This window comes from Puma concolor, chromosome C2 (genome assembly GCF_028749965.1).
Source record: "Puma concolor isolate L17-30 chromosome C2, mPumCon1.1.hap2, whole genome shotgun sequence".
NCBI classification, from domain to species: Eukaryota; Metazoa; Chordata; class Mammalia; order Carnivora; family Felidae; genus Puma; species Puma concolor.
The window spans coordinates 92,938,650-92,952,481 of NC_141675.1; the positions used below are offsets into that span (position 1 = coordinate 92,938,650).

The 13,832-nt window shown below is 34.8% G+C and overlaps 1 protein-coding gene across 7 annotated transcripts in view; it reads right to left on the bottom strand.

Annotated features, from left to right (window-relative positions):
- The window catches only part of STXBP5L (syntaxin binding protein 5L), a 403,067-nt gene that overhangs the window by 217,740 nt on the left and 171,495 nt on the right, over window positions 1-13,832 (bottom strand). For all 7 annotated transcript variants that reach the window (XM_086675312.1, XM_086675318.1, XM_086675315.1 and 4 more), the window contains exon 8: window positions 3,249-3,332. In XM_086675312.1, the coding sequence (XP_086531438.1) occupies window positions 3,249-3,332 (84 nt within the window). The remainder of the gene's footprint in view (window positions 1-3,248; window positions 3,333-13,832) is intronic.

Sequence of the window (13,832 nt, forward strand, 5' to 3'; positions counted from 1 at the left end):
ATATACTTATTGTACACTTATAGGTAAGAATAGGCATCTAAAACCAGTTTGTTATTAGAGAAAGTCAAATAGTGCATCACTGAAGAACTGGCATTTGAATACATTTAATGGGTAAGTACCCAATTTCTATTAATTTGATTATACCCTACTCCTTTCTTAAAAAAGGACCTTAAGGTTCTGAAGAAAAACCAAAAATGAAACAAAGCAAAAACAAAAGCACACACAAATATAACTAATACAAGAAGAATTTTTAAAAAGATAGAAAATAAAATACAGAAGATGAAACACTAGCTAGTTTGGTCAACTCGATGGCTGTGATTGAGTTTCTGTCTACAACAAAAAAGAAAAAGGAAACCCAAAAAGCAGATATCAATATGAAAAAGGACAATCAGTGGCTACTCAAGGAATTAAAAGGTTATCATCATGTCAAACTCTGAGGGTTTTCACTGTGAGAGATTATTTAGAAATATTGACATAATGAAACAAAAATGTCACAGCTAATGTGGGAGTAAATTCATATAGTTATTTCTGAAAACGATGTTGGATTTATAAAACAAACCTTTCAATTCATCAATGGCTATTCATCAAGGGGCTAGTTAGGTAGTCCAAATAGCTTTACAGTGGCTAAAAAGTTAATAGGATTTTGATATGCAAAAGAGGAAAGAAGGGAGTTCATGACAAGGAATTAGCTGGAGCAAAGGCTTGGAGGTGGAAAATAAATGGTATGTTTAGCAGATAGTAATATGCCTGAAGAGTGAGGAGTGCTTATAAAGATTCATGGCATTAAACTAAAGGGAAAAGATAACATTGGGATCTTAAATCTCCTGTCAAGGAATAAAGATTTTGTATTGTTGATAATTGGGAGCCATTCAAAGTTTCTGAGGTAGAGAATTACATGATCTGTGTCTTAAAATGATAATCTTGTTAGTGAAAGATACTGAAAAGGCAAGATATCAGAGGAAATGCAATTAGTTAAAAGGCTATCATAGTCTTCCAGGCAAGAGATAACAACCTAGATTAGAACATTGAATGTGGGAATGAAAAAAAGAAAGGAAATGAATGATAGACAATATAACAGAATCAAGAGACTACAAAACTGATAGCATAGGATATATAAAGAAGAAAGATTAAATATGACTCTAAGGGTTACAAACTGGAATAAATAATCAAAATTTAAAAACTGAAAAAGAGAACACAGAACAAGGTTTAGGTCTTTAAATGTAAATTCAGTGTCAATGAGATATTTACCTGGACTTGTGTGATAGATTGTTAGATATATGGATCAAGAGCTCAGGAGAAAGGTAAGGGTTAGAGATACATTGATTTTAAATTTATTAACATAAAATTAATATTTGAAATGATGAGAAAAGGACATGAATACAAATGTAAACTGGAGGAGAAATCAAGAGGGTAAAGATATAGAATCCTGAAGAGTGTCTCTAATTTAAAGGAAAACTAAGGAAAGAAGTGATGGAGAAAGGAGGGGCAAAAAATGAGGTAGAAAGACACAGACAAGGGAAGACACAATTTTAAGAAGGAGGGGCTGATGTAAAGGCACAGGTTTAATGAGAAACTTAAAAGACTATGAAGGGGTCACTATTTAAATAATGAAGAGGTCATTGGTGACTTATTAGAAACCATTTCATAATAGTATTACAAGTAAATTCTAAATACAAGAGGTAAAGTGCTGAGGAAAGTCTTAAAAGTTTGGCAGTAAAATGATATATATAACTATCTCCATTAAAATGATAGGATATATAATTATGCATCACAGTAAATAGATTATATGTATATACATACATATATACATAAGTCAATATTTAAAATGATTTTTAGGTATAAAGTAGGTGTAGTGTAATACTCTACTGACTTAAACATTGTTAATGTTTATTTGAAAATTTCACTAAAAGTTGTTTTTGCTCACTTTTTAAGGTTAGAACTCTTCCTTCTACACTGTTTTAGGGCATAAAAAAAAGCAGCTGAGTCAGCATTTTTCTCTGGATTTCCTTTTTCAATGGCCTACTCTATTTCCAATTGGCTAAATACTCAGATCATATTTGTACTTTTATCTAGCTACTAGTCATCTTTATATTTTGTGTATTTAACAAAAGAAAAATCTAGCTTAGCTCCCCAGGGACTTCTCTCCTTATGATTCAAGATGCAATAGAAGTTCATCACACAGAGCATAAATGTATGACATCACCTGCAGGGTATCTTCCACCAATCATGACCAAATTACCCAACTAAGTACTTCTGAACTCTGTCACTATGAGAATTATCTTGTACATACCATAAAATCTTAGTTTGCGAGAACCACTAAGAAACAAATTGGGTGTGTGTGTGGTTATGAAATAGCCAAAAGCTTCTATCTTTAAGCATCGAATTTAAAAATTCAACTGTTATGAAAGGATGGGAGGTAGAACATGAAGAAATGTGGTTTTTTTTAATTTTTCTATTTATCTCAGTGTTGCCTTAAATTCTTCTGCATTCTTCCCATATAAGTGCGGGTGATACCAGATAATGATTATTTGACCTGTATTTTCCTAACTCTCCCTACTTTACTATTTTTAAAATTGAATTGAGAGCTTACATTTATATCCACAACTATAAGAGGTAATTACCCTTTTTCACTTTTTGCCCCAACCTATCTTCATATTAGGTTCTTCTGAAAGGGGAAATCTTTAAACAACTAGAGTATTAATGCAGTCTATTCTCTGATAAACAGCAGTTCATTGCTTTCTCTAAATGAAAACCTAATGGTCTCAACTATGTACAATAAAACTTCCTTCAAGATCGTACTGACTCTTAAGTATTACTATTTACAAAATCAATCTTTATTCTGAGAAGGCAAGTATTGTATGATAAGGCCTTTCAAACTGACCTCTTAAATTTTCTGCCACAGAAAAAGAATTTTCTAAGGAAGTTGTGAATAGTGTCTTTAAAGATCTTAAGGGTACTGAGTGAGGCAAGACATAACCATGGAAAACCTAAAGAAGGAAAAGGATAGATATTAGGCATCAATGTATATAAGATGCCAAATGGGACCCAAAAACAGTCAATGGAGAATTCTCATTCAGGAGAACAATCCAGAGTTAAAACTTGTGCAAATGCCAACGGTCAATATGAGGCACTGGGTCAGAACCAGGCAGTTTCCCAATGATAAAAATTGGTAATGTGCAAAGCTTAGAGTAGAAAACAGGCACAAAGTTATAATATCCTTTTCAAATATTTCAGTAGAAATCACTTACCTCATCATAATAAACTCTCAGTTCTGCTCTTTTAGATTTCAAGTCCCAGAATACTACAGTACCATTTTCATAACCTATCAGCAACTGGAAAACATTAGAACAATAATTTTTGTAATTCCAACATTAATTTTACTTGATCCAAATAAAGCTTAATGTTAATACAATAAAGCAAAATCATAACACAAAACACAACTTTATTTAGAATATCAATTTTTCTAGAGCCTGAATATATATTTCCTATTTAAAAAAATGGCAAATAAACTCTAGTTCAATATAAAATATTTACCAATGAAATCTGCCTTGTTCCAAAGAGAAATTGAGGAAACATAAATATATAATAACAGAAAAATAAATGACAAAATTGGAACAAAGAAAAATGGGATAGAAAATGAAGATGAAATAAAGGGTGAAATGGGATAAGTTTAATGACTAATGTACATGCCATTCAGTTCTACGTACTGCAAAAATATGGCCACAAATTGGTTTCTAATTTCTTTATATCAAACCCAATTTTCTCTCAGAGTTCTGTATTTTATTTTATTTTTTCAATATATGAAATTTATTGTCAAATTGGTTTCCATACAACACCCAGTGCTCATCCCAAAAGGTGCCCTCCTCAATACCCATCACCCACCCTCCCCTCCCTCCCACCCCCCATCAACCCTCAGTTTGTTCTTAGTTTATAAGTGTCTCTTATGCTTTGGCTCTCATTATGGAAAGAGCCTAAATGTCCATCAACTGATGAATGGATAAAGAAATTGTGGTTTATATACACAATGGAGTACTACGTGGCAATGAGAAAGAATGAAATATGGCCTTTTGTAGCAACGTGGATGGAACTGGAGGGTGTTATGCTAAGTGAAATAAGCCATACAGAGAGTGGGTGAGTTATGTATTTTAAACTGGTGATTTATGAACCCTAAAAAGTTCACAAACGTATTCTAGAGGTTTACATCATTAAAAATGGTTGATATTTATAAATCAATAAAGAAGACAACAAAATACATGTTTTCACTTTAAAACAGAAGTATTTGAGAACAGATAATGATTAATAGATGATCATATTCAACTCATTTGGCTAATTACTGCTAGCCATGCTGATTTTTATTATCATATAATTCGGAGTTATTATTTGTAGTTATATTGTTATATTTACTCTGTCATTAGTTTAAAAAAACAGGAAGGATAAAAATGGGCCAGTGCTCAAATAATGATAATATTTTCCACAAATCTGCCTTAAGATGATTTTACTAAAACACAGTAGTATTTCTCTGATAAACATTCATACACAATACAGAAAAATGTTTCAATAATTCTAAAACATCAGAGGTAAAAACAGAAAATAGAGTGGTGGTTATAAGCTACTCCTATATAGCATACTGAGACCTAATCACTTACCTCAACATTTTATAATAGGACACAAAAAAATGACAAAAATAAATGAGCTAGTTTTAACTGGAAATATAAATTTTTCAAATATCGTATTATGAAATAAATGTATATTTGAAGCTATAACATGTTTAAAGTTTTTATTTTTAACTTTATTTTTTAATTAAAAATATTTGAGTACAGTTGATCCAGAATGTTACATTAATTTCAGGTGTACAACATAATAATTCAACTTCTTTATATGTTATACTATGCTCATCACAAGTGTAACCACCATCTGTCACCATACAACTCTATTACAGTATCATTGACTATATTCCCTATGCTGTGCCTTTTATTTCTGTGACATATTCATTCCATAACTGGAAGCCTGTATCTCCCACTCCCCTTCACCCATTTGGCCCATCCCCCACCCCTCTCCTCTCTGGCAATCATCAATTTGTTCTTATAGGTCCGATTCTGTTTTTTGTTTGTTTATTAATTTGTTTTGTTAGATTCCACATATGAGTAAAATCATATGGTATTTGTCTTTCTCAATCTGACTTCTTTCACTTAGCATAATACTTTCTAGGTCTATCCATGTTATCACAAATGTAACAATCACATCTTTTTTATGATTACAAATATTCCATTGTGTATATATACCACAACTTTCTTGTTCATTTGTCTATTGATGAATACTTAGGTTGCTTCCATATCTTGACTATTGTCAATAATGCTGCAATAAACACGGGTGCACATATCTTTCTGAGTTAATATAATTGGTTTCTTTGAGTAAATACCCAGTGGTGGAATTATTGGATCATATGCTTTTTTTTTTTTTTTTGAGAGAGAGAGAGAGAGAGAGAGAGAGAGAGAGAGAGAGGATGAGCTAGGGGGAGGGGCAAAGGGAGAGGGAGAGAATCTTAAGCATGCTCCGCACGCAGAGCCTGTCGTGGGGCTCAATCCAACAATACTGGGATCATTACCTGAGCCAAAATCAAGAGTTGAACTCAACTGATTGGGTCACCCAGGCACTCCATTTGTATTTCTAATTTTCAAAGGCAACCTACTGAATTGGTGAAGTTACTTGTACGTGATATCTCAATAAGGGGTTAATATACAAAATGTATAAAGAAGTTATATAACTCAACACCAAAAAATAATCTGACTAAAAGTGGGCAGGGGACCTAACTACACATTTTTTCAGAAAAGACATACAGATGGCCAACAGAGACATGGTAAGATACTCAACAACACTAATCATCAGGGAAACACAAATCAAAACCACAATGAGATACCACCTTACACCTGTCAGAATGACTAAAATAAAAAAGGTTTCAACATTAAATTACATACAGTAAATTTTAAAATTGATTTGCAAAAATTTGAGCTTCACATACTAAATTGAAATAAAGTAAATGACATAATTACTTGCTAAATTAAAAAAGTCAAAAGTAAGTGTAAACTTTAAAAATATTTGTTAAAATTTATAAAACATCATAAATACTATACTAAGATGACTTTTAACTTCAAATCAGCTCTTTTTGCATACTATAGAAAATGATGTATCATTAAACCAATTCCTATGGAATCTATGGAAAGGAGGTTTGTAACTCTAAAAAGTTCAGAAAATCTCACTTAGCAAGAGAATGAATAATACAACCTTTCAAAATTTGAACCCTAAGATGTAATGAAATAATAATCTAAAATGCTATATTTTTTCATAGAAATATCTGAAAGATAGTTTTTTGTTTATAAAACATTACCAGCAATAGCCTCATTAAATCACAAAATATAAACTACCTAGCCTCAAAATGTCACACTTTATTGACATAACTATACATTATGATATAATAAGTATAAAAAAATATTAGAATCACTTAGAGAATTGAGAAAGAGAAAAGCTCCTGATACCCAGAGACATCTGACAAGGACACTCTGTGACCATGATGAATCAAGACAAGATCAATCCGTAATATGTCTGACCACAGCAAAACATGAATATCACCCAAGTCACAAAAATATATTATATATACATTTTATCTAATTATTATCTAATTATATATTATATTACTATATAATATTAAACATTTATCCCTCAAAATAGAATTTAAGTACTGTAAAGGCAAAGGAGGTGACTTTCTGACTATATCATCAAGACTTGGAACAGTATCTGAAGAAAATAGGTATCTGATAAGTATCTATTAACTTATTAAATACCACAAAATCAAAATCACAGATACTATGTTTCCTAACAACTATGAAATAAAATTAGAAGTTATTAACAAAACTATTTTGGAAACTAAAAAATACACTTCTAAATAATTATGGTCAAAGAAGAAATTATAGTGAAAAGTATGAAACAGAACTGAACAAAAATGCCTTATATTAAAACTTGTGAGATACAGATTTAGCCTCATCAAGAACAAAAATTATTGTTTTAGAAATACATATTAAAAGAGGAAAATTTTTGAATTTTTTACTGATATAAGCATTTCACTTTATAAAGTCAAGAAATAAAAAGAGTAAACTTCAAGAAATGGGAAAAAATAGTAAGTCACCTTATCCAAGAGTAAAGGATATCTTTCACTTATTCAAATATACTTTTATACCTTTCAGGAAGTTTGATACTTTCCATATATAAATTTTATTATTAATTTTATAGCTAATCACTTTGAAGTTTTTGGTTGCTATTTTAAGTTGGATCTTCTCTTCATTATCTTTTTTTGAAAGTGCATTGTTTCTATGGTTAGGTTTTAGTATAATACCTTATAAATTTTTTTATTATTTATACTCATTTTAGTGTTCATTTTATTAAGCATTTTGGATATACTATCACATAATCAAAAACAGAGACTTGCACTTCTTTCTTTCCAATTTTATGACTCTAATTATTTTCACTTGTCTTAACTGCATTACTAAAACATCCTATAGTATTAAAAACAGTGGAGAAGGTGAGCATCCTTGTTTTCTTCTTGCCTTTAGTGGCAATGTCCCTAATATTTCCCTACTTAGATCCTGGATTCTCTATATATTTAATATATATAGCTAAGAGAGTATGAATTGATTCATTTCTTAAATAAATTTCTTTTATCAGGAATACGTGTTTAATAAATATTTTTACTGAGGGACAGAGAAAAGCACGCAAATTATGGATGTGTCTTTAAATGACTATGAAGTGAATATACCTATGAAACTACTACCTGGGTCAAAAAATATAATTGAAAAACAAGAAATAGAATAAAAACAATACAAGACACTCAGAAGCCTATTTCATATCCTCAATGAGTCAACATTGCCGTTTCCTCTTTATCCTCTAAAAGTAACTACTGACTTCTGGGACACCTGGGTGGCTCAGTCGGTTAAGGGTTAAGGCTCTTGATTTCAGCTCAGTTCATGAGTTTGAGCTCTGCACAGAACTCTGCACTGACAGTGCAGAGCCTGCTTCGGATTCTCACTCTCCCTCTCCCTTTGTCCCTCCCCTGCTCATGCTCTCTTTCAAAATAAAACGAATACACTTTTTAAAAAAATTAAAAGTAACTACTGACTTCTAACACTGTAGGTTATCAGTATCTGTTTTTGAATTTTATATGAGTGGAATTATATATTAAATATCCTTTTCTGTCCTGCTCCTACTTTTGAACATGATATTTATAGCAGTAATTCACTAACTTTTATTAATGTAATAGTATTCCATTGTTTGGGTATGACAATACCACAATTTATTCATCTGACAGGTAATATAGTAATGTTGCTATAAATAAGCTTGTATATGTCTTTTAGTGAATATGCATATGCATTTCTGTCAGGTATATACTGATTCATGGGGTAAGAATATGTTTAACTTTAATAGATAATGCCAAGTAGTTTTCCAAAGTGGTTGTACCAATTTTTATTTCTACAAGCTACATATGAGACCTCCAATTCTTTCTCATCTTTAACAACTAATATTATCAATAGCTGCACAATATTAAATGGAAGAGGTTGTATGATAGGATCTTTGTCTTATTTCTGAATGCAGAAGAAAAACATTAATTCACCATTAAGGAGGATATTTTCATATTTTTGGGTAAAGTTCAGAATAATAGAGTTCCTTTCTTCTAGTGTAACAAGAGATTTTTATTTACCACAAAGGGAAGGTGCATTTTATCAAATACTTACCTTTTTATTGTCATATTTTTTTTCTCCATATTCCTGTTAATATGATAATTCCATTTATTTTGAAAAGTTAAAACAATCTTGTATTCCTGGGATGAATGCAAATAGGTTGGGTTCCTTTGTGCGTTCTCTTTGATTCTTGATCAGACTTGCCAGAAATGCATCAGTTTTATCAGTGTTTTCACAGAATTAACTTTCATTTTTGCTAACGTACTACATTCTCTTTTTATGTTTAATTTTTTCTCTCATATTTTATATTAGAATTCTCTAGAAAAATAGAACAAGTAGGATGTATCTATAAAGAAAGATTTATTATAAGGAATTGGCTAATGTGATTATGAAGGCTGACAGGTCTAGAAGGGTTAACTGGTAAGGTTAATTGGCAAACTAGAAACCCAGAGAGCCAATAATGTAGTTCTAGTCTGAGTCTAATGGCATGAGAACTAGAAGAATCAATGGTGTAATCCCAATCTGAAGGCCATCAGGCCCCAGATCCAGGAAGAGCTGATGTTTCAGTTCAAGTCCAGAGGCAGGAAAAAGCTGACGTCCCAGTTTGAAAGTAGTCAGCCTATCTTGGAGGAAAGTCAACCTTTTTGTTCTATTCAGGCAACTCATTCGATGAGGCCTGCTCACACTATGGAGAGCAATCTACTCTACTCAGTCTACTTATTTGAACATTAATCTCACTCAGAGTACCTTCACAGAAACACCAGAATAATATTTGACCAAATATCTGGGCATCCCACAGTTCAGCTCATGTTAACACATTAAATTAACCTTCACATCTTTATTATCTTCTACTTTCTCTGAGTTTAATTCACTATTTTCCAATTTTTATTCTAAGATCATTGATTTACAGCTTTTCTTCACTTTTTAATAAATGCAACAAAAGCTATACATATCCCTCTAAAACACAGCTTTAGCTTCATTCCATAAGTTTTGATATATCATAGTTGTAATTTAACTTAAAATATATTCTAACTTCAATAGTGATTTCTCCTTTAACATGTTATTCAGAAGTGTGGTGTTTATTTACTAAGTACGTATTTAGGAGATTTCCTATTTATGTTTTATTGATAATCTTGCTAAGTTCTCCAGGGTGAGAGAATATACTGAGTATTATTATAATCCCCAGAAATTTATTGAAACATGATTTATGGTCAGCGAATGTACAATTTTGGTAAATACTTCATGTATACTTGAAAATAATGTATGGTATGCAGGTGTTGGGTGTAATGTACTATATATGTCAATTAAGTTAATCATCTTCAAATTTTTTTATCCTCACTAATTACTTCTTTATTTGCTTACTTTCGCTTCTTTTAAAAAAATTTTTTAGGGAGAGAGGGAAGATGGCGGGGTAGGAGGACGCTGGGCTCACCGCGCGTCCTGCTGATCACTTAGATTCCACCTACACCTGCCTAAATAACCCAGAAAACCACCAGAGGATTAGCAGAACGGAGTCGCCGGAGCCAAGCGCAGACGAGAGGACCACGGAAGAGGGTAGGAAGGGCGGCGAGGCGGTGCGCGCTCCACGGACTGGCGGGAGGGAGCCGGGGCAGAGGGGCGGCTCGCCGGCCAAGCAGAGCACCCGAGTCTGGCTTGCAAAAAGCGGAGGGGCCTGACGGACTGTGTTCCGACAGCAAGCGCGACTTAGCGGCTGGGAGGTCATAAGTTAACAGCTCTGCTCAGAAAGCGGGAAGGCTGGAGGACAAAGGGAAGGAGAGCTGCTGAGCCCCCGGCGACAGAGCTCAGTTTGGTGGGGAACAAAGGCGCTCGCCAGCGCCATCTCCCCCGCCCATCCCCCAGCCAAAATCCCAAAGAGAACCAGTTCCTGCCAGGGAACTTGCTCGCTCCGCGCGCAAACACCCAACTCTGCGCTTCTGCGGAGCCAAACCTCCGGCAGCGGATCTGACTCCCTCCTGCTGCCACAGGGCCCCTCCTGAAGAGGATCACCTAAGGAGAAGCAAGCTAAGCCTGCCCCTCCTGCCCCTGTGCACCTTGCCTACCCACCCCAGCTAAGACGCCAGATCCCCAGCATCACAAGCCTGGCAGTCTGCAAGTAGCCCAGACAGGCCACCCCACCCCACAGTGAACCCCGCCCATAGGAGAGGGGAAGAGAAGGCACGCACCAGTCTGACTGTGGACACAGCGGTGGGCTGGGGGCAGACATCAGGTCTGACTGCGGCTCCGCCCACCAACTCCAGTTATACACCACAGCACAGGGGAAGTGCCCTGCAGGTCCTCACCATGCCAGGGACTATCCAAAATGACCAAGCGGAAGAATTCCCCTCAGAAGAATCTCCAGGAAATAACAACAGCTAATGAGCTGATCAAAAAGGATTTAAATAATATAACAGAAAGTGAATTTAGAATAATAGTCATAAAATTAATCGCTGGGCTTGAAAACAGTATAGCTGACAGCAGAGAATCTCTTGCTACAGAGATCAAGGGACTAAGGAACAGTCACGAGGAGCTGAAAAACGCTTTAAACGAAATGCATAACAAAATGGAAACCACCACGGCTCAGATTGAAGAGGCAGAGGAGAGAATAGGTGAACTAGAAGATAAAGTTATGGAAAAAGAGGAAGCTGAGAAAAAGAGAGATAAAAAAATCCAGGAGTACGAGGGGAAAATTAGAGAACTAAGTGATACACTAAAAAGAAATAATATACGCATTATTGGTATCCCAGAGGAGGAAGAGAGAGGGAAAGGTGCTGAAGGGGTACTTGAAGAAATAATAGCTGAGAACTTCCCTGAAGTGGGGAAGGAAAAAGGCATTGAAATCCAAGAGGCACAGAGAACTCCCTTCAGACGTAACTTGAATCGATCTTCTGCACGACATATCATAGTGAAACTGGCAAAATACAAGGATAAAGAGAAAATTCTGAAAGCAGCAAGGGGTAAACGTGCCCTCACATATAAAGGGAGACCTATAAGACTCGTGACTGATCTCTCTTTTGAAACTTGGCAGGCCAGAAAGAATTGGCACGAGATTTTCAGTGTGCTAGACAGAAAAAATATGCAGCCGAGAATCCTTTATCCAGCAAGTCTGTCATTTAGAATCGAAGGTGAGATAAAGGTCTTCCCAAACAAACAAAAACTGAAGGAATGTGTCACCACTAAACCAGCCCTCCAAGAGATCCTAAGGGGGACCCTGTGAGACAAAGTACCAGAGACATCACTACAAGCATAAAACATACAGACATCACAATGACTCTAAACCCATACCTTTCTATAATAACACTGAATGTAAATGGATTAAATGCGCCAACCAAAAGACTTAGGGTATCAGAATGGATAAAAAAACAAGACCCATCTATTTGCTGTCTACAAGAGACTCGTTTTAGACCTGAGGACACCTTTAGATTGAGAGTGAGGGGATGGAGATCTATTTATCATGCTACTGGAAGCCAAAAGAAAGCTGGAGTAGCCATCCTTATATCAGACAAACTAGACTTTAAATTAAAGGCTGTAACAAGAGATGAAGAAGGACATTATATAATAGTGACAGGGTCTATCCATCAGGAAGAGCTAACAATTATAAATGTCTATGCACCGAATACCGGAGCGCCCAAATATATAAAACAATTACTCATAAACATAAGCAACCTTATTGATAAGAATGTGGTAATTGCAGGGGACTTTAACACCCCACTTACAGAAATGGATAGATCAACTAGACACACGGTCAATAAAGAAACAAGGGCCCTGAATGAGACATTGGATCAGATGGACTTGACAGATATATTTAGAACTCTGCATCCCAAAGCAACAGAATATACTTTCTTCTCGAGTGCACATGGAACATTCTCCAAGATAGATCATATACTGGGTCACAAAACAGCCCTTCATAAGTTTACAAGAATTGAGATCATACCATGCATACTTTCAGACCACAATGCTATGAAGCTTGAAATCAACCACAGAAAAAAGTCTGGAAAACCTCCAAAAGCATGGAGGTGAAAGAACACCCTACTAACGAATGAGTGGGTCAACCAGGCAATTAGAGAAGAAATTAAAAAATATATGGAAACAAACGAAAATGAAAATACAACAATCCAAACGCTTTGGGATGCAGCGAAGGCAGTCCTGAGAGGAAAATACATTGCAATCCAGGCCTATCTCAAGAAACAAGAAAAATCCCAAATACAAAATCTAACAGCACACCTAAAGGAAATAGAAGCAGAACAGCAAAGGCAGCCTAAAGCCAGCAGAAGAAGAGAAATAATAAAGATCAGAGCAGAAATAAACAATATAGAATCTAAAAAAACTGTAGAGCAGATCAACGAAACCAAGAGTTGGTTTTTTGAAAAAATAAACAAAATTGACAAACCTCTAGCCAGGCTTCTCAAAAAGAAAAGGGAGATGACCCAAATAAATAAAATCATGAATGAAAATGGAATTATTACAACCAATCCCTCAGAGATACAAACAATTATCAGGGAATACTATGAAAAATTATATGCCAACAAATTGGACAACCTGGAAGAAATGGACAAATTCCTGAACACTCACACTCTTCCAAAACTCAATCAGGAGGAAATAGAAAGCTTGAACAGACCCATCACCAGCGAAGAAATTGAATCGGTTATCAAAAATCTCCCAACAAATAAGAGTCCAGGACCAGATGGCTTCCCAGGGGAGTTCTACCAGACGTTTAAAGCAGAGATAATACCTATCCTTCTCAGGCTATTCCAAGAAATAGAAAGGGAAGGAAAACTTCCAGACTCATTCTATGAAGCCAGTATTACTTTGATTCCTAAACCAGACAGAGACCCAGTAAAAAAAGAGAACTACAGGCCAATATCCCTGATGAATATGGATGCAAAAATTCTCAATAAGATACTAGCAAATCGAATGCAACGGCATATAAAAAGAATTATTCACCATGATCAAGTGGGATTCATTCCTGGGATGCAGGGCTGGTTCAACATTCGCAAATCAATCAACGTGATACATCACATTAACAAAAAAAAGGAGAAAAACCATATGATCCTGTCAATCGATGCAGAAAAGGCCTTCGACAAAATCCAGCACCCTTTCTTAATAAAA